General features: G+C 39.8%; 1 protein-coding gene across 1 annotated transcript in view; it reads left to right on the top strand.

The window, feature by feature from the left end:
• Window positions 1-18,554, top strand: part of PPP1R36 (protein phosphatase 1 regulatory subunit 36) — a 31,363-nt gene extending 12,809 nt beyond the window's left edge. The window contains exons 6-11 of the mRNA XM_060163816.1: window positions 471-569; window positions 5,339-5,473; window positions 16,895-16,937; window positions 17,259-17,437; window positions 17,520-17,711; window positions 18,304-18,554. Coding sequence (XP_060019799.1) covers window positions 471-569; window positions 5,339-5,473; window positions 16,895-16,937; window positions 17,259-17,437; window positions 17,520-17,711; window positions 18,304-18,487 — 832 coding nt within the window. The 3' untranslated portion in view covers window positions 18,488-18,554. The remainder of the gene's footprint in view (window positions 1-470; window positions 570-5,338; window positions 5,474-16,894; window positions 16,938-17,258; window positions 17,438-17,519; window positions 17,712-18,303) is intronic.
• The last annotated feature ends 3,531 nt before the right edge of the window (window positions 18,555-22,085 follow it).

Genomic DNA, 22,085 nt, shown 5'->3' with positions numbered 1-22,085 from the left:
CCTCTCCCGTTGAGGAGCACAGGCTCTGGACGCGCAGGCTCAGCGGCCATGGCTCACGGGCTCAGCCGCTCCGCGGCATGTGGGATCTTCCCGGACCGGGGCACGAACCCGTGTCCCTTGCATCGGCAGGCGGACTCTCAACCACTGTGCCACCAGGAAAGCCCACATTTGTGTACATTTTTTAAACAACAACAAAAAATTACCTGTATTATAAAAACACTTTAAAAATGAAAACTAATTGGTAAGCAAAACTATAATTCAGTTGTGACCTCTCAAAAAATTTTGTTTATGAAAATCAGGTTTCTTATATCTTCAACAGTTATAGTAGATAGAATTTTAAATGGTAAATTAGTTGTGTGATGGGTATGGTAACATGTGTTTCTACTTATTCTTGTGTGCCCATATATTTTTTTATGACAAGCTTTATGTTTGAAATATGTTTTCATTATTTTCTTTTAATCTCCCCATAGGAATAAGAATCTTGACGATTTCCTCATGGCATTGTTGTACTATTTATATTATTACTTGGAAAAAATCTCACAGGAAAAGAAACCCAAAAGCTGTGTGGTGTAAGTAGAATTTTGTAGTGTACTTTATTTTTATTGATTGATTTATTTATTTTTGGCCACGCCACGCAGCTTCCGGGATGTTAGTTCCCCGACCTGGGATCGAACCCGGAGCCCTGGCAGTGAAAGCACCGAGTCCTAACCACTGGACTGCCAGGGAATTCCCTGTAGTGCACTTTAAAGCTTTATCACTGCCAGTATTAAAACTAACTTTTGTCTAGGGTAAAGAGATGATGGAAATTTAAAAATCTTGGAGTATGCTAAAACATTTTACAGGGAGGGGTTCACCAGTTCTAAGGCTCACTGAATAATTCAGATGGGTATTCTGTTAACTAAATATTGCAAATAATATAGACCAGCACTGCCCAATAGAGGAGTATGCCCAATATGTGAGAGCCATATATGTAATTTAAACTTTTCTGATGCCATATTTTTAAAATGTAAAGATACATGTGAAATTAATTTTAACAAGATATCTTATTTAACCCAATGACTCAAAAATATTATCATTGCAACCTGTAGTCAATACTAGGAAGTTATTGATGAAATACTTTACATTTTTGTAATAAGTGTTTGAAATGGTGTCTATTTTACAAATACAATATACCTCAACTTAGACTAGCCACAGTCAGTGCTCAGTAGCTACATGTGGCTCACAGCTACCATATTGGACAGTGCAGATAGAGATATTGTTTCTGTGTTTGTCTTGCTTACAAAGTTCTTGCTAAAGGCTTTGTAAGCATCTAATGAAAAAAACTAAGAATTTAAAAAATTAACAGATATGACCAAAATGATATTACATATCATAGAAGAAAACGACTTCTTAGGCTACATGTGAAGAATTTAATCACTTTAGGTGGAGGTGGCTCGGAGCTATACAGGGCAAGAATCTGGGAACTCAGAGTCCAGAGCAGAACAATGCCTCTCAGGCTTGGTGACCTTTGCAAGCCATGGAACTTTCCCAGTGCCCAGGCTGCCCTCCCCAGTATATGTGGAACCGACCCAGTGATTTTGCTGTTAGGAATGCTGGATAGAGTCATCAATTTGTTGTTGTAGAATGTTTTCAAAATGCAAAATCCTTGCATATAAACAAGCAGTTTGAAAAATTTTGTGGATAGATAAATGTCTTGGGATAGCACTTTTGTAAAGAACCAAATAAATAATTCAAACACTACTACTACAGTAAAGCCATTATAATATGCAACATCTAGCAGAGCAGCCAGAGAACATGAAGTGTTTCTGTGGTAGCAAGCCAATGGGCTCAAGCCAGCTGTGGGCTCAGAAGGTTTGAGGAGTCTTAACTATTTCCAAAGAAGAAATTTATTAGATTTTGATAGCATATTAGCTTATATTTTGTATGTTTTTTTCTAATTCTGTGGATTGTTGCTAATCAAGCAGAGACGTTGGGGGGGGGCGGGATGAATTGGGAGATTGGAATTGACATACATACACTCTTGATACTATGTATAAAATAGATAACTAATGAGAACCTACTGTATAGCTCAGGGAACTCTACTCAGTGTTCTGTGGTGACATAAATGGGAAGGAAATCCGAAAAAGAGGGGATATGAGTATATGTATAGCTGATTCACTTTGCTGAACAGTAGAAACTAACACAATATTGTAAGGCAACTATACTCCAATAAAATTTTTTTAAAAAAGCAAAGACATTGTTTAATTTCTTAATTTATAGAAATAGATAACAGAAGAAAGGTTTCTTAGTTATTTTTAAAATATACTAAAGGGCTTCCCTGGTGGCACAGTGGTTAAGAATCTGCCTGCCAATGCAGGGGACATGAGTTTGAGCCCTGGTCTGGGAAGATCCCACACGCTGCGGGGCAGCTAAGCCCGCGTGCCACAACTACTGAAGCCCACGCACCTAGAGCCCATGCTCCGCAACAAAAGAAGCCACCGCAATGAGAAGCCTGTGCACCGCAACGAAGAGTAGCCCCTGCTCGCCACAACTAGAGAAAGCCCGCACACAGCAACGAAGACACAATGCAGCCATACATAAATTTAAAAAATTATTAAAAAATAATAAAATAAAATATACTAAAAATTATTAGAACCCAGTGATATATGGTAGACTTTCATGGAAGGAATCAGTTACAGAATGACAAAGAAAAATCCAAGCCTTAAAATTAATGGTTCTGTGGTGTGATTCTAAAAAAAGCATAACAACTTTTCATTTTCAAGCTTCTAGTAGTCAGTTGGTTTATTTATTATAATAGAAACAAATATAAATTACATTGAGATATCTGGATATAAATAACTTTAAGAAAAAAATTAATTTCCATCAAAATAGTGGGGTATAACATAGGGATAATAGTAGCATTCACTTTACAGTTATTGTCCAGATTATATGAGTTAATGCATATTATCTTAGCCTAGTGGTTGGCCCTTGGAAGGAAAGCCTATAACCTGTGAGAGGAGAGCAGGAAGAGTTACAGAAGGATATTAAAGATACACTTTGATGGTCTTAGATGACTAAATGCCCTAATTCCAGAAGAAAAACCTTATCCCCATTTAACGGATGATGAAACTAAGGCTCAGAGAGGTTAAATGGCTGTTGTACATGCCAAGTTAGTGATGGAGCTGAGGCTAGAATCCAGGTCTCTAACTCCAAAGTCTCTGCCTATACCACTGTGTGGTGTCCCCACATCCCTTACCAATGAACTCGGCTCTCTGTCCCTGAGTTTATCCATTTGTAATTAGGACTTACAGCTTCTGAACAAAGGTACAATTATGTATGCAGTTTTAAACATCATAAGTATTTTCAAGTTATTACAATCGTTGTAATCATAATTTTTAATGGTGGCATAACTTTCCATCAAGCTACTGCATGTTAATAACTTATTGACCTACCTATTAAGAAGCAATGTAGTATAGTGGTTAAGGGTACAGACTTTGGTGCCTGGCTTCAGTCCCACAGGGGCACTCATATGTTAGGTTAATGTCAAATCCTTAAATAGTACTTGGCTCTATTACTACAGCCTGTATTACTACTCCTAGTATCCCTCTATTTTATATATTTTGGGAGTCTCCAGTTTTTCTGATAGTCAAATAGATAAATAATAATGGCATTGAATATCTTCATGCATTAGATTTCTCCCCTAACTTTGGATGATCTTTTACAAAGAATAAATTTCCAGGAGAGATTATTGGATCAAAGTTTATGACCAATTGTATGGCACTTGAAATTATTACTAAAAATTTTTCCAAAGGGTTATACCTGGGTTTATTTTTTATTTATTTATTTATTTTTTCTTCTTTGCGGTACGCGGGCCTCTCACTGTTGTGGCCTCTCCCGTTGCGGAGCACAGGCTCCGGACGCGCAGGCTCAGCGGCCATGGCTCACGGGCCCAGCCACTCCGCGGCATGTGGGATCTTCCCGGACCGGGGCACGAACCCGTGTCCCCTGCATCGGCAGGCGGACTCTCAACCACTGCACCACCAGGGAAGACCCCTGTGTTTATTTTAAATGCCAGGCTCTACCCTGACCTACTGAACCAAAATCTGGAAGAGGGGTTGCCCTTGGGAATTTGCACTTTTAGCAAATACCCCAGGCAATTCTTACATATATTAAAACTTGAGAACCATTGGCGGAAACGTTTCAAAGCATTTCTTCGTTGTTGTTTGGTTTGCTTTGTTTTCAACAGCAAAAGAAGAGATTAACTATAGGCAGGTCTGGCAAAGCAGGGGTGAGGATGAGGGAAGGCAACAGGGAGGCAGGCACAGTGACGGTCACCGGGGTGCTCGTGGGTGTGTGTGTTGGGTTTATATGATATTTGGGCATTTAAAGTTGGAACCCACCTTATCTATTCCAGAAACTCATTTTATTCCAATTACTCACAGGCCTTCTCACCACAGTGATAATGTTTTGTGCTTTGAAACATCCGTATTATCCTTAAACCCACCACCTTTCCCCACAGCTTATCCTCATGCAGTCAGTCTAGTGGTTAACATCAGAAGGGGCAGGTTGTCTTTCTTGTTTAGAGTGCATTTCGTTTGGCTTTTATCTTTCTGAAAATAAAAAGGCAGGGACAAAGTTAGTGACACTTCATTTTTCAATAGCAATCATTGGAATGTATTGTCGGCAATGTTTCCTACTGTACTGTACAGCAAAAATGTCTAAAATTAGGCTTCAGACATGCTGTAACCTAAAAACAGGTTGCCTTTTAGAAAGTACATTTGCAATTCAATTGGAACTGGGGCTGTGTTTTCACAGGGAAGCAAGGTGATTGTAACTGATGCCAGAGTTCCCAGAGTGGTATTCCACAGATGCCACCTTAGCAAACACAGAACTGAGGGTGGACAAACATCGAGTAGTTCAAACATGGAGCCCCCGAACTTAGTAATAACATCAGAAACCCAGGGGAAGCTAAGGTGGGAAAGAGTCTCCATGGCTGTTTTAGCAAAACAGCAGGAAAATTGGCTGCTAACTGCCACAGAAACTAGTATAGGGAATTTGTTAGTTGAGCTGTTCTATATAAATTAGGACTTCCTGTGTATAAAATTGAGGATACATATACAATTTATAAAGAATCTATTAAAAAAGTGAATATTCAGCATAAACTTGAGATGCTGATTACAATGATAAATATCAAAGGGCTTTGAGGAACTTTCTCTGCCACAGCTCAAATAAAATAAATGCAATGATAAGTGAGGTGTGTTGACTCAGGTTTCTTTCAAAATAGTTTATACTTCTGACTTTTTACTAATTAATATAGACATTTGCCAACATTAATCCAGATTATTGTTTTTCTTTTCAGGGGCCTTGTAGAGAAAAAAGAGATGGAATTGATTATCAGTAAGTTAGAAGCAGCACAGAAATACTTGGCACAGAAGTACTGTGTCCTCGTCCTGGGCTTGGGAATGCCTGATAAGCATCACATGTGCTGCGGAAAGTAAGTCCCCACTTAGGATTTTGTTAGATCTTCACTTGTGTGTAGATCCACATCCTTACAACCCTCAGCTTTGACTTTTGGTGCCCCTGAGAAAGGTTCCTTTTTTGTTGTACAGAATCACTGGCCTCAGCTGAGACTCTGTCCCAAACACATGTGACATCTTGTTTGAGAGAGCCAAATGAGTATAGGGAGAATCCCAGAACCTTGGCTGATATATTTTTTTCTTTTTTCAAATTAAAGTTGATTTACAATATCGTGTTAGTTTCAGGTGTGGCAGATGTTTTAACAACCTTCTACTATTTGGGTATAAATTTCTCTCAGGTTATATCAGTTCAATGAAATCTTGCTTTCTGCCAGGAAGGCTTCTTGCTGTCCGACAAGGGCCACTTGGCTGCCTTGGGCAGGAGGCCAAGTGATGGGCCAGTGTTGAAGCGGGTATTGGGTGTGTCCCCTTCCCTTCTGCTGCTTGTTTTGTAGCAACAGTTGTGGGTATAATTGTGTAAGGTGGGAGTTGTAAGATGACCCTGTTTGTGGGAAGGCAATTTTTACCTTAGGATAACAGTTCATACACTACTGTAACTAAAATTTTAAAGTGTCTTATCACAGGAAAGTTCGGGGTCACAGGAGAGAAAACTCCAATCCTTAAGCCAAAATCTCCTTCTCTTAAGTAGTAGTTTCACAACAGGCTCAAGATCCATGCCATGGTCATGGCCAGACCTTTTACATTTTTTAAAAACTTTATTGGAAAAGAACCCAATACATGATTTCTCTCTCTCCACATTCCCCCACATTTTCAAAATACAAATATTTGTATTGTACATACTTTTTTGTGTTCCACATTTTTTCTGTGTACCTTTTTCTATTATTCTGCTTATATAATCTCACCTACCACTTTGAATAACAACTGTAGTCATTCTGTTGTATAATATACCAGTTTGCTTAACCATTCCTCTTGTGTACATCTGTGTGGTTTCAGTTTTTCTGCTTTCTAATGTTTTTGCATTGAATATCTTTATATAAATAACTTTGTTCATTTGGGCTGTTTACTTATGGCTTATTACCCAGAATGCACTTATCTGGAAGGCATGAACAATTTTATAGCTCTTGTTACATATTGCCAGATTGTCCTTTAAAAAGGTTAAAACATTCTTTATCACCATAAGCAATAAGCATACTTGTTTTTATTAGTTTAGTATTTTTAATAGCTTAAAGGTATATAAAAATCTTAAGGATATTTTATTTGACTGAATATTTTTCATGACTACAGAGTTTGTGTTCTTTTTTTGTGTACAATAATTTATTGCGTGTTCCTCCTCTAGTTTTAACCATCTATCAAATGGAAACTGGGAATTAGTATAATTTATATTTCATATAGCAAGAATTGGTTACTTGTTTTTTCTAGTTTGTTGCTTTCATTTTGATATTTACGTTTTTACACATTATGAAAATGTTTTAAGTTTTTATTTATTTGAACATTTCCACCTTGTTTCTGATGCTATTCAATAGTCATACAAGTTCTTGCATTCCTGGGTTCATTCTGTTCATTTCCAGGCTAAACTCCTCACCTTTCTTTCTTAGTTTTTAAAAATAGGGTTAAAGGGCTTCCCTGGTGGCACAGTGGTTGAGAGTCCGCCTGCCGATGCAGGGGACACGGGTTCGCGCCCCGGTCTGGGAAGATCCCACAAGCTGCGGAGTGGCTGGGCCCATGAGCCATGGCCACTGAGCCTGCGCGTCCGGAGCTTGGGCTCCACAGCAGGAGAGGCCACAACAGTGAGAGGCCCGCGTACCCAAAAAAAAAAAAAAAGGATTAAAAAAAAAAAGCTTTGATCCATTTGAAATTTGTTATATCTGATCAGATGAGCTATGAATCTAAGATATTTTTTCTTTACTAATAGCCAACTTTCCTGTAATATTTATTAGCGATTTTTTCCACTGTAACATTTCTTGTTTATTAGATGTTGAATTTTTCTAATATTTTAACCCATTTTAGGGAATTCCTATTGAATTTTTTTGATTAGTTTTTCTCTTTTAAACATCAGAACTATACAGCTTGTATTTTGCTTTGCTTTATTCAACAAACATTATTGCTCTGTGGTAATCGTGGTGCTAAGTGCCAGGGTACAAGGAAAATGGTCTCTCCTTTCAAGGAGCATACAGTCTATTGGAGGAGTCATCAGGTAAGGAGACCAGTGACTGTTGCAATAGAGGTATAGACAGAGATTGGGCACCCAAAGCAGGAAAGGCGAGGAGCAGTGGACCTCAGGGAGTGCAGGCAGTGAGCTGGGCTGGAAAGGAGGTGATTTAGCTGAAAACAAGTACTCACTCCTATTACCTCCAGAAACCTTATATTTGGTGATCTTGCCTATTTGAGATCAATTTCACTATTAATCAAGTTCTAAGCAATATCTACCAAGAACCTTTTATTGTTTATTGTATTAAGACTTATACTTTAGCTTAGGAAATAGTGTCATCTTTGCTATATTGAATCCTCTCAAAGAGCTGTAAGTTGTATTCTCCATTTATTCATATTGTTCTTTATTTTGTCCATTAAAGTTTTACATAGTAATAGTTAAAGAAATTTGTGTGGTCCTAAATTAGATTAGCACTTATGTATTCACGTAATCAATTTTTTAAATACCAATGTGAAGTTTGGGTTTATTTATTTGTTTTTAATTGTATAAGTACTTCATGAACATATCCTAAGGGTAAAAAATTTAAATAGTTATGTATATAGTTTATAGTTAGTATTGTAGAGTTAAAAGTTAAAGTCTCCTACTTCCTCCACCATCCTTCAATATCAATCTCTCCCCAGAAGTAAGTACTGTTACTTCTGGCCCGATGTATGTCCTCTTGGTTTTCTATCCAATTATACGTATGCACTTACATTGTTGTTAAATACATCAGATTAATGCTATGTTGTCATTTTGAAATGTGCTTTTTTCACTTATAAATCTTGGATATTTTTGAAGATTAGTACACATAGATCTACCATATTCTTTTTTAAAAGTTAAAGTCTCCTACTTCCTCCACCATCCTTCAATATCAATCTCTCCCCAGAAGAGAGATCCCCACATAGATCTACCATATTCTTTTTTAAAAATGGAATAGTTCTTAAACCATGGATATTACGGACTTATTATCATTAACTGATTATTTCCCTGTTGATGCATGTTTGGTAATATATTTTTGATGACAAAAATATATAAGAATGCATTTGCTTTTATCAGTTTATGTCATAACCAATGACACATATGTTAAACACATTTCCTGCCTATGTAAAATTTTAATTTATCTCCTAGGATTTTCTAGGTATATAATCATATCATCTGTAAAAGGTAGTTTTTAATTTCACTTTTTCCTAGAGTCATATTTAAAATTTTTAATTAGCTATAGTAGTAGCATTTCCTGTATCTAATACCATTAAAGAAGTGACTGAAGTCAACCTTATTTTTTTCTGTTATAAAAGAGAATAAGCTAGCACATGCTATTTACTTATTGTATTGACCCTTAGTTTAAGTGATGAATTATTTATCATGTCGAGAAAATAACTCCTTGTTTCCCTATATGTTCAAAAATAGTTTTGTTCTTTCTTTTTATAAAATTAATGCATAGTCGTGTACAATAATTAATCAATACATAAAAAGGAAAGGGTAAATCTGTTGTCAACATTTCATTTATTATCCTTTCAGACATCTCTATATGCACACCCAGACACACAATTTTACATAAATAAATAGAATTTATTATTCTATAACATTACACCTGTGAAATGTACCCAATAACATACTTACTTAATAGACCAGCTGTGAAAATTACATGATATAATACATAGAAAACACTGAGACCCATCCTTGGCACATACTATGTATTCAGTAAAGTTAGTTATTATTATTCCTTTTTTGTTGTTATTACTGTTATTGCTATTAATCTGTGGAATTTGGTAGTAAATATAACTCTACAACATCACCTTTAATGGCTTCCTGGTATTCCAAATATGTTTAACTTATTGATGAACAGTTGGAATATTTCCTTTTTAAATATTAGGAATAACACTGCAATGAACTTTCTTATACCTATATTTGATGTACTTGTCTAGTTTGTCCTAAAGATAAATTTTTTACAGTAGAATTCCCGGGTCAAAGAGAATGCATATTTAAATATGATGTATATGTTTAAATTTTGAAAGTCCTGTTCAAGAATAGATGTTACTATGGACAAGAAAATAAATGGAAAAACAGATAATTTGTTAGAGTAAAGGGACTATGGGCGATTTAAAAAGTGCCTTGCATTATGGAGGACTTCCCTCGTGGCACAGTGGTTAAGAATCCACCTGCCAATACAGGGGATACGGGTTCAATCCCTGGTCCAGGAAGATCCCACATGCCACGCAGCAGCTAAGCCTGTGCAGCACAACTATTGAGCCTGCACTCTAGAGCCCGTGTGCCACAACTACTGAAGCCCGTGCGCCTAGAGCCCGTGCTCTGCAACAAGAGAAGCCACCGCAATGAGAAGCCGGTGCACTGCAACAAAGAGTATCCCCCACTCGCTGAAACTAGAGAAAGCCCATGCGCAGCAACAAAGACCCAACACAGCCAAAAAAAAAAAAAAAAAGTGCCTTGCATTATCAAACAAGTTGTTGCATCTTTTGAGACCTAGACTATGATATTTACTGTTTTCCTGTTCTCTCTTAAGGTTGTATGATTTGTCCCCACTGCTTTGTTATAGTTTGAGAATCTAAAACGCTTAATGAAATTCTATATTATACTTTGCTGTTCTCACCTGGTTTTTCCAATTTATTTTACTTTATTTTTTATCATTACCATTAACCTTTACTAAACATTTTACTCCATCTGCATTTTAATGTCTTTCATGTGAGTGTGGATTTCTACCCTTTCCTGTAGTGAACTTTATAACAATTCCATGTGGTTCAATTTTTTCTTGTTTCAGTTTTTCTGAGTCTTGAACCTTTTCCTTCCACCTACAAAGAGAAACATCAGGTGGGACAGAGACTGTATTGGTTTAAGAACTTCATTGTTTAGTTGGAATAGGTTCTCTCCAGGCTTCTCCAGGGTCTAAGGGGCAAAAGCATATGTTCTCTCCACTCTTCTTGGCTATTTATAAGGACATACATTGGTCTATAAAGTTTAAAAACAAAAATGCATGTGAGATTTCTCTCAAATAGGGACTTGATATTTATTAATGTTTATATCAATGTATTTTCAGTTCAGGCTCATTGTCTTTGTTTTTTGGTTCTATTTTGGCATTGTTGGCCATTTCTCTTCTCTTGCACCCCTCTTGTCCACAGTGGTAGCTATACTCAGTCTGCTTCCCATGTCTACCATCTCTGTGATTCACTTTGTGTGGTTTACCGTGATTTGGGAATGCCCTCTTAATACATCTCAGCAACATTCATTCTTTATTCTACTACATCACTTCTGCTCTTGAGAGTTTTCACGGCTATGTTCAGTTCTTTTATGGAGTTGACAGGTTTAGTGCTGTCTTCCAGTGCGGCAGCCATGAAAACGTGCCACTCAGATCTGCTACAGTGCAGGGTGTAATTGAGCAGCGGCCCCTGCTGCTGCACTCTGAATCCACCACCAGGTTTGTGCTGAGGCCACTCTTCCCATGGACTGTCTCCAGCCAATGTTTGAGGGCAGCGGGGACACTGAAGCAGGCTCATTCCTGCCAGACATGGGACTCCTCGGGTGGGTGACTGGCTTGAGGGCTTCCCTTTGGCCTGGTCAGAACTTTCTTGTGAGGTGTAGTAGTAGAAGGAATAGAGAGAGATTTAAAATTGGGGATTGAGAGTTAAGCATCAAAAAACACTCCTGTGGCCCAAATACAGAAGGCCTTTCCAGGTCCCTAGAGCTGCTGGTAGAGATTCAGCTTGCCACAGACTCCCTTAATTAGGAAGAAGTGGTGTTTTCTCTTCTTGACAGAACTTTTAAGAAAGGTATTATAGTAAAATAATAGCTTTATAAATTTTCCTATTTAATCACTTGTAAAAATCACCTGTTCTCAACATTAATTTCTTCTCTCTTTAAAGCGTCACTTCTAATTAAGAAAACTAGAATTTAAGTTTTGTATCAGTCAGCTCAGGCTACCATAACAAATTGTCACAGATTGGATGTCTTAAATGATAGAAATTGGAAGTCTGAGGCCAGGATGCCAGCATTGTCAGGTTCTGGTGAGGGTCCTCTTCCTGGCTTGCAGATAGCTGCCTTCTTACTGTGTCCCCCATGGTGGAGAGAGAGAACCTTAGTCTCGCTTCCTCTTCTTAAAAGGACAAAAATCCCATTATGGGGCCCCACCTTCATGACCTCATCTAAACCCAATTATCTCCCAAAGTCCCTGCCTATAAGCACCACCACATTGGGGGGTTTAAGGGCTTCAACATATGCATTAGGGTGGTAGGGGGAGACACAACCATTCAGTCCATAACAAGGTTAAAAAAATACCTACTCTAAAAAAATTTTTTAATTTATTGCCCATATTGTTCAATTTTTAAAAGAACATAGGCATTGCAAACTAATTTGGGGATGAAAAACAAACTGTAAATGTATCGTAATTAGAGATTTTTAAAAAATAAATTTATTTACTTTTGGCCGTGTTGGGTCTTCGTTGCTGAGCGTGGGCTTTCTCTAGTTGTGGCGAGCGGGGGCTACTCTTTGTTGTGGTGTGCGGGCTTCTCATTGCTGTGGCTTCTCGTTGCGGAGCACGGGATCTAGGCACACGGGCTTCAGTAGTTGCAGCACGCAGGCGCAGTAGTTGTGGCTCACGGACTCTAGAGCTCAGGCTCAGTAGTTGTGGTGCACGGGCTTAGTTGCTTCACGGCATGTGGGATCTTCCCGGACCAGGGCTCGAACCCGTGTCCCCTGCATTGGTAGGCGGATTCTCAACCACTGTGCCACCAGGGAAGCCCCATAATTAGAGATTTTATCATATCTTTTAGTTTCCTAGATATAGAACCTCCACTTAAGTTGTACTTTTAACAGTGCCTTTTTATTACAATATATTTTTTATACAAACTTTTAAAGGAACTCATGTTTGCAAGTGATTGCCTCAGTTTAGTACTAGCTCATTTCCAGGAGATGTTGGTCTTTTTGCCATTGTAGGCAATGTCACCTACTTTCCTCCTGCTTGTTGGATAGCAGTTTGGAGAAGAATCAGTTTAGAGCTCACCAGCCACCATTCACATAACAAATTTTATACAGGTCAAATTGCTGAACAAAGGATATTGAGGAAAACAGATTATAGCATGTCCTTACCAGTAAAAGTTGTTAATTGGCCGTGGGTGTTGATTGTGTCCTTGAATGAAGTTTATATTGCTCTTTTGGTTGTTTTTATCTAGGAGAAGATAAGGATAATGTTTTTGCCAGTTGTGAGTGATTACCTGACTTTAACATATCATTATTTAACTTCTTCCCAATGTGAACAAGCTGATATTCGCATGAGAACATTTTCATGTGTATTTTCTGATTTTTCTCTCTAATGTATGCATACTTAATATTGGACTCCTTATCCCTGGAGATAAATTAACGATTTCAGTAGAATCAGCAATTTGGGGGCTGTCAATTTAGTGCTTTCATGTTTCTTGAGAAGTAGGAGGACATGACTTTCTATTCTAAATGCATCTGTGAAATCCTGATATTACAGAAGCTTTGGCAAAATTTTGACGCACATGTTCAGTAAAAGCTCTCTGTGTGGGGCTTCCCTGGTGGCGCAGTGGTTGAGAGTCCGCCTGCCGATGCAGGGGTCATGGGTTCGTGCCCCGGTCCGGGAGGATCCCACATGCCACGGGGCGGCTGGGCCCGTGAGCCATGGCCGCTGAGCCTGCGCGTCCGGAGCCTGTGCTCCGCAGCGGGAGAGGCCACAGCAGTGAGAGGCCCGCGTACTGCAAAAAAAAAAAAAAAAAAAAAAAAAGCTCTCTGTGTTTTCCATGGTAGATAAGAAAACCTCCTCATGGCACAAGCCATAGAATTAGATCTGATCTTTGGTTATGGCCAATTCTGGCTCCAACCCCACCTCTACCTAGGAGGTATACCCTCCTCCTCTGCGGTCAGTGCAGCTGTCACCTGACCGGTGACCAGAGAGGCTGGCTGTGGGGACAGGATGGGGAGAAAGGCGTTTCTTTGAAGCTCAGGTGTTTAAATCATCTTTAAGCCCTCCCCCTGCCACCTCCAGTCACTTGCACCAAGGCCTCTTTTCCCTCTCCCAAACACATTCCTTTGAAATTTCTATTCCCTTGTACAGAGCAGGCCTTGACCATCATTTAAACCTGACTTCACCTAAGGCAGCAGGGGGCAAGTGGGAGCACGGTTTTTTTCTCTCTCCAGCCCAGAACCCCATGGGTCTGGCCCTAGGCTTTGCACCCCTTCAGGAGTGACTAAAAATATAAGCTCTCCTCATTTTGGTTTAGAGCTAAGAGTCTAATACAGCAAGAAGGAATAAGAAAGCACATAACCGGCCACTGACAATCTCTGGGTTTACCAACAGCTTGGCTTTTCCCTCTTTCCTTTGGCTTCCGCCTTCACGGGTAAATGTACAGCGTCTTTGTTGACCAGCACGGCAGCCAGTTGCCACGTGTGGCTATTGAGCACTTGGAATGTGGCTGGTCCACGTTGAAATGTGCTGTAAGTGTAAAATATATGCTATACAAAAAGTTTAAAAATGAATAAAATATTAATGATTTAAAATATTGATTACATATTGAAATGATAATATTTGGGGGGTTGGGGTACAATATATTATTAAAATTAATATCACCTGTTTCTTTTTACTGTGGCTCCTAGAAAGTTTTAAGTTACATTTGTGGCTTGCATTATATTTCTATTGGATTGTGCTGTTATCAACCCTGTTTCAATTTGTAGAGGATTTGGGGGGCCTAAGTTTGTTATTTATACTCAGTACATTTCTAAATTTATAACCAATTTATAATTATTATGTACTTATTAAAATTATAGAATATATAGTTATTTTATATGTATAAAATTAAAATATAAAAATAATTTTTAAAAAAAGGAAAACGACTCAGGATTCACCAGCAAGAGGTGAACGGGAAGATTTAAATGTGCTCATTCCCAAATGTACTCATTCTCTGTCTCCATTTCCTGAACTCATTTCAGTTTTACATGCAGAGCTAAATCAGAATGGTCAAAAGAAATTAAAAAAAAAAAAAGAATGGTCAGAAGAAACCCACTACATTCCGTTCTTAATTTCTGCACTGTGAACTATATCAGTTTGCTCTGGACTTTAAGAGAGAAAGAAGTCCCAGTTTTGTGACAACTTGAGGGAAAGGAGAGGAGGTTCATGGTACCTTCTCTTCTAATGTTTGAAAAAAGAAAAATGAAAGAAAAGGAGAGAAAGTGTGTGTTTCCTGGTCAATCACTCTGTCATTTCAAAACCTTGCTAGGATGGTGCTGGTTTGGGTTGTGCCAGCATAAATACTGCTCTAAACCTTCTCTCAAGGACACAGGCCAACTCAGTATCCCAAAACCAGAGTTTGGTTGGTTTCCGCTTGACAGGTGTGCAGGGTCTCTGGTTTCAGCTGGCAGAGGCAGTGGAAGGGCGGGAATACCACAGAAGCACTCTTGTTGGGTAAAGGCTTTAGGTGACACAGAAGGAGGCTTGTCCTAAAAAGTTTCTGCTGGGCTCTGTTGTTTAATGGTTTCATCTCTAAAACATCTTAAAGAAAAAGCTTATTTTCCTAGCATTCTGGGTTACAAGGACAAATGTGGAGACCTGACAGGCCTGATTTTTAGTTCAGACTCTGTCCCTAATTAAATATGTCTTTGGACTTCAGTCTCAACATCAGTCTCCCCACGTGTACAGTGGGAATAATCATGCAATCTTGTGAGAATTAAATGTGATCATAAATGTAAAGGGCTTAGCATAGTATTTGGCACATAGTCCACATTTAGTAAATGTTCACTGTAGTTACTGTTGCCTTAATTCTTTGTTGAAGACTTGCACGTGAGGAAATGAAGCATCTGCCAGAGGGGAGGGACCCACCCCAGGAAAAGCTGAACCACCTCTTCAGTGGTTCCTCCAAATGGAGGGCTAGTTTGGGCCCATACAGACCATGAAGTCTCTGTGAAAAAGCTGGAGGTCCTGAGGAGTTTGGGTCAACTTCCCCAGACCATGGGAGTCGGGACAGTTCTGGAGAACCTGATACCAGGGCCAATCCTAGGAGTCAGTTACTCCAAGGAAACCCAAAGCAAAAGCAGAAGCAGACCCAGGATCAACCTTGGAGTGCCCTGGGTCTGGCCTTGGCCCCCAAGACTGATCAAGTGACTGCAGGTGCATAGCCCCGTCATTCAACTCTCAAGTCCTCCCCTGGCCATGCCTGCTTTCCCAAGGCTGGCAATCAGAATTAGAATGGCCTGTGTTCTGAATGGAGAGGGAGGCCAAGTTGACGAAGTGTGCCCGTGCCAGTACCCTTAACACTGAATTTGTGTTGCAAGGACTCTTGGGCATTTGCCTACCTTTAAGAGACAAGGCTCGGTCTACATACTTCATTCAGAAGGAAGAGCGCACTTTTCTTCCCAGCCAGTTGATTGTATGGCATAGATAGACCTGTGTCTGTTTTGTTTCTGATTCTTTCTGTACCCAATAGCCATAACCATTGTTTAAGATTTTTTTTTCTTTTCCTTTATTTTAGACTTAGCCTCTAGTTCTTTACTTCCATACCTACTAACACCTTGTGTTACCTCTTCACCACCTTTCCACTCTCCTCATCTCCCTAACACTTACATTACTAGAAACATTTGGAAGACTATAGCGAGGGCTGGCTTGTTTATCCTGAATTTATATTGATTAGCTTTTTTATGAACCCCACTTTAGTGGGGTTTTTTTTTAGTTTTTTTAATAGTTGATTTATTTCTGCTGTATAGCAAATTGATTCAGTTATACATATATATACATTCTTTTTCATGTTCTTTTCCATTATGGTTTATCACAGGATATGTTGATTAACTTTTGACCAAACACTAGAGGTTTTGATCTGGGTAACCTAAGAAGCTGAAGAAAAAGACATTGGCATTCATTATCAATGCCTTTTTTTTTTTTTTTTTATCCCGGTACGCGGGCCTCTCACTGTTGTGGCCTCTCCCGTTGCGGAGCACAGGCTCCGGACGCGCAGGCTCAGCGGCCATGGCTCACGGGCCCAGCCGCTCCGCGGCATGTGGGATCTTCCCGGACCGGGGCACAAACCCGTGTCCCCCGCATCGGCAGGCGGACTCTCAACCACTGCGCCACCAGGGAAGCCCTATCAATGCCTTTTGATAGCATTTATGTGACTAAATAGATATGGGACCACAGGTAATGATCTGCAAAAGGCCTTTTGAAGATAAGGGGTTGCCTAGGTCACTGAAATATTGAACTTCCCTTTCCAACCTATAGTTGTGATTTGTTATATTTCAGGGGGAAAATATCAAATACACAAAAAGACTGGAAATTCTTTGAGGTGAGTCACTTACGTTTAGGGGCTCTGCTCTTTGATATGAAACATGAAGTATAGCAACAAGCGATAGACATTTGTCAGGCACCTGTTTTTAATGAATATCCTTTCTACAAAGGATACTAATAAGCTGTGTGCCACTCCTTAAATCTTTGGTCTGATTTGCCTTCTGCAAACGTGAGTACATGTATAATTTTCCGCAGCCCTTCAGGCATGTGGAGAGAGCAGGGCACCTGGGTTTGCGTCTGCTCAGTAGTGTTCTATAGACAGGTGGGAGCTTTTCATGTCGTAACTGTGGGTTCCGATTCTCGTCTGTTTCTGTCGTAGTCCTTTTATACTTTCTGTACGTATGTAGCCTGGATTGTCTTCCGACGTCAACACTTCACAGAGATTGAGGAAGAAATAGGGAGGCTCTTTCGTTCCGACATGTTCAACATTCCTCGAAGGAAGCGTGAGGATGAAGAGTCAGGAGGGGAAAAGAAACGCATGACTTTTGTACAATTCAGGTATGACCTTTTGACTCTCCTAAGCTCAAGGACATTTCTAGAAAACAAGATGATGTGACCTAAATGTCACCCCCACCCCCAGGAGAATGATGGCAAAGCGCCCAGCGATGAAAAAAGCCATTAACATGCGCTCTCCAGTCATGTCTACTCTGCTGCCCTCTCTCAGAGAAAAAGCTCAGAATATCTCTGACAAAAAGTACCGCCAAGCAGGCATGAAATTCCCAGTCTGGATGCAAGAGCACAAGGAAAATCTGGACTCTGTGCACATGCCAATGTAAGTGGCCCAAGGAGAGAGGAAGGAGAGAAGGCTGAGTGTTGCTTCCTAGGTGGGACCCAGGAGGGGCAAGGGCTCAGACATGGTGCCTCTGCCAGAAAGCTGAACAAAGCTGGAAGCATCGTCTTCCTACCATCCCCTGCTCCTCTCAACATGTTTTCTTTCCAGATCAGCTCTTGGTATACCCATCTAGACTAGAAAAAACTACAAAGTTATGCTAGACTTCAAATAGTTCTAATTTGGTGAAGTGAGTAGCAGACTTTGTAAGACTGAAGTTTTCCTGTTAGAAGAGTCATCTTTGGGAAATAAGGGAAGGACCAGTACAAAATCTTGCTATGGGTCGAGTTTTTGAACCCATATTTAAGAAATAGATGTGTGTGTGTGTGTGTGTGTGTGTGTGTGTGTGTGTGTGTGTATCAGTCTTAGTTTTATACACGTGCACAAGTCAGCCATATACTGGGTTGGCCAAAAACTTTGTTTGGGTTTTTCCATAAGATGTTACAGACAAACCCAGACAAACTTTTTGGCCAACCCAATACCTTAGTCTTTGGCCTCAGCAAATATTCAGCTATACCAATAATTCTTTCCACAGAGTTGGCATCCTGGGGGAGCCTCGATGTCAGTTCAACCCCCATACCCTTATCCCCCTCGATACAGAGGAAAGCATGAAGTCTGGGGGACAGTCTTCCATGATAGAAAGAAATAACATGAGGATTCAGGATACACTGGACTCAGTCATGAGAACGCTGTCCTCTCAAACAACATTCCCTAAATAGTCTGTACATTCCATCTCTGTAATTAATTCCTGTATTTGAAGTAAACTACTTTGACTTAATCACTTTATACAGGACTAGTGTTTATTATTAAACTTTAAAAATTGTTCAAATTATTTTGTTAAAAGTTCAACAATAGACTAAAGAATTCCAGAAAGCTTTTGAAAACCTCCTTTTCCTATATTTAATAGTTTGCTTTGTTATTTATTTACTTCCTTGGCTTTTACATGACCATTTAGAGTAATGTATTAGGACATTTAGTCAGTGTTCTAGTGGACTAGTGAAGAAACATTCTGTTTATTCATTTCTAAATTCCTTTTTGTTTCATGAGAGAGTGTAATTGGTACATTTGAAAACAAAATTTCATAAAAAGGCAAATTAAATATTTTTAACATTAAATCTCTTTCTGGGGCTTCCCTGGTGGCACAGTGGTTGAGAGTCTGCCTGCCGATGCAGGGGACACGGATTCGTTCCCCCGTCCGGGAAGATCCCACATGCCGCAGGGCAGCTGGGCCCATGAGCCATGGCCGCTGAGACTGCGCTTCCAGAGCCTGGGCTCCGCAACGGGAGAGGCCACAACAGTGAGAGGCCCGCGTATCGAAAAAAAAACAAAAAACAAAAAAAAACACGACTCTTTCTATGGCTATATTATTATTGGCATTGGGATATAAAGAACATCTGATTCATTTAAAAGCCTTTTAGCATATATGTTTCATTCATTTTTTTCATTTAACAACACATATGTTTCAAGCCCCTGCTCCATTCAAAGCCTTGTGCTGGAAAATGTAAGGAAAAAAGGTCATCAAGACAGAGACCATATCCTCTGGTCTGAGTAGTAGAGAGGATCAGTAAAACACATGCCTCCTAACGATACAACATTGAATGTGTTAGAGGCCATTACAGAGGTAAATCCAAGTGCCCTTTGAGACAGATCAGTAGAGCCCTCACTTCTGGGGGAATCGGGAGCATTGAGATTTGAATCTGGTATTGCAGGGACTGGGTGGCACTAAAGGGGGACGGCCAGGCAGAGGAAGACCATGTGCAAAGGCACAGAGATGAAAAGGTATGCCCTGTGACCGAGGAAGGCGAGAGCCATGGGTGTGCGAGGGGGGAGGTGTGTGAGGGGGAGCAGAAGAAAAGAGGGCTACAAAGGTCAGCTGAGCCTCCACATGCCCCACCAGGGAGTGAGTTGGATATTATTTGGTAGGCAGTGAAGCTTAGGGCCCGCTGATGAAACCCTTTCATTGGCTGCTGATTGTATAGTATCATCATTTAAAAAGTCCTATAGGAGTTTCGCCAACTAAAATAACTGGTCTGAATTTACCTTTCTGTGGCCACGGGTTTATCCCCAAACTTCAAAAATCCTCCTTTCTGCATTTAGCTAAAAGTTCGTTTAATGGAAAAAACTGGATGCTTTTTTCCAGATTTAATATCAAGAGCAGAGGAACAGCAGCTCCAGCCTGTCGATCATGTGGGGCAGCTTCTGTTCAACAGGCACTCTGTCTTCACTCTCATCCTTTATGTTCCAGGTCAATTCCTGTTATTCCTGTTAAAACTGCCAAGTTTTTAAAAATCAAAATCCTGAGGTGGGGAGAAAAGAAAAAGAAAAGGAAAAAAAAAAAAAAAAGAGGGGGAGAGAAAAAGAAAGGGGGGAAGAAAAGAAAAACACATCCTGGACTATGAACGAACCCTTCTTGGACTTTTTATTTACATAGAGCATTTGGTTGCACACTGTCATAACAAATTTTTATCTAGAACATGTTGACATGGTTTGATTTTTGGGTTTTTTTTTTTTGATATTTAAAAAAATAAACCCTGGGAATTGTGGGACTTTTGTAACTGTCTTTACTAGGGCACCAGGCTTTTTTTTCCTGCCTCCTTTCTGACCTATGAGGCTTCAGTGTACTTCATTTATTAATTCCTTCAACTGTTGATTCATTTTTTCATTCTACAATTGCTATATTTCCACTCTGTGTTAGGCACCCTGTTTGGTCCTGGAAATTCAGTATGGAAAAAATATAGCCAGCTCTGACTTGGAACTGACAGTCTTGGGGAAGACAGATAGGAAATGAATACTCAGATAATGAACTAATTGCAATGATGATGAATATTGCAAAAGAGAGGCCTCATCTGCTTCCAGTATGACTCAGGTGGTTATTGGCAGGGCTGAGTTCCTCACAGGCTGTTGGACTGAGGCCTCAGCTCCTCGTAAGCTATTGGCCCAAGGCCTTTCTTAGTTCTTTGCCACACGAGTCTCTCCAAAAGGAGTTTGCAACATGTCGGTTGGCTTCATTAGCGTGAACAAGTGAGAGAGGAAGAGAGAATGTGCAGGCAAGACAGAAGTTAGTCACTTACAACCTAATGTTGGAAGTGATATTCCATCACTTTTGCTCTACTTTATTCACAGCAAGTCACAAGGTCTGGCCCACTCACAAGGGAAGGGGACCACCAAGGCCATGGACACCAGGAGGTAAGGCTCACTGGGGGTCATCTGAAAAGTCAGCCCGCCACACTGGCAGAAGAAACATATGAAAGTCTTGAGGCTGGAAGCAAAGCTCCTTCAAGTTGCTGAGATAAGGCTTTTGAGGCTGTAGAGAGGAAGGGTAGAAGGATGAGATGTGGCTGGGGAATAAGCAAGAGCCCTATTATGGAGGGTTCTATAAGTCTATTATGGATACACTTAAGATCAATGTGGGTTGTTCCAGTGTGATTGTGCAGTTTTTGTCTTGCACAAAGGCACCAGCGAAGGAAGTGGATGGGGAATGAGATCCAAATGCATATCTTCACTTCATTCTGGAACTTTCCAGGTGGAGTCCCTTTTTGTAATTCACAAAGCAGCAGTCTTGAATGGGTACCCTTTAATGGTTTTTAAGCAGGTGCATTGTTAAAGCTTACCAAGAGGGTTTTTTTAATTCAAAATATTCAAGTAAGAGAACAAAAAGACAAGCTACAGGCTGGGGGAAAATATTTGCAAGGCATGTATCCGATAGAGGACTTGTATGCAAAATATACAAAGAACTCTTAAAAACAACAAGAAAACAAACACTCCGGTCAAAAAATGGGCAAAAGGTATGAACAGACACCTCATCAAAAAAAAAATATACTCAGGACAAACAAGCATATGAAGAGATGCTCTATGTTGTTTATCATTAGGGAATGAAAGTTAAAAAAGCAATGAGATACCACTACACACTTATTAGCATGGCTAAACTGACAATACCAAATGCTGATGAGGATTCAGAACAACAGGAACTCTTATTCATTGCAGAGTCAAAATGATGCAGCCACTTTAGAAGACAGTTTGAAGTTTCTTACTATAATTTTCTTACAGTTAATATGAAAATGTAATAGTCAGATAGCCAACACAGTCTTGGAGAGAAAAACAGTTGGAGGGCTAACGCATTCTGATTTCAGACTTACTACAGAGCTACAGAAATCAAGGCTGTTTAGTACTGGTGTAAGAATAGACATTTATATCAATGGAATAGAATTGAGTCCAGAAATAAACCCATACATTTATGGCCAACTGATTTTCGACAAGTGTGCCAGGACAATTCAATGGGGAAAGAATAGTCTTCTCAACGAACAGTGTTGGGACAAC

Source organism: Lagenorhynchus albirostris, chromosome 1 (genome assembly GCF_949774975.1).
Source record: "Lagenorhynchus albirostris chromosome 1, mLagAlb1.1, whole genome shotgun sequence".
NCBI classification, from domain to species: domain Eukaryota; kingdom Metazoa; phylum Chordata; class Mammalia; order Artiodactyla; family Delphinidae; genus Lagenorhynchus; species Lagenorhynchus albirostris.
Note: the sequence above shows the minus strand (reverse complement) of the source record. Positions and strands in the feature narration are given on the sequence as shown.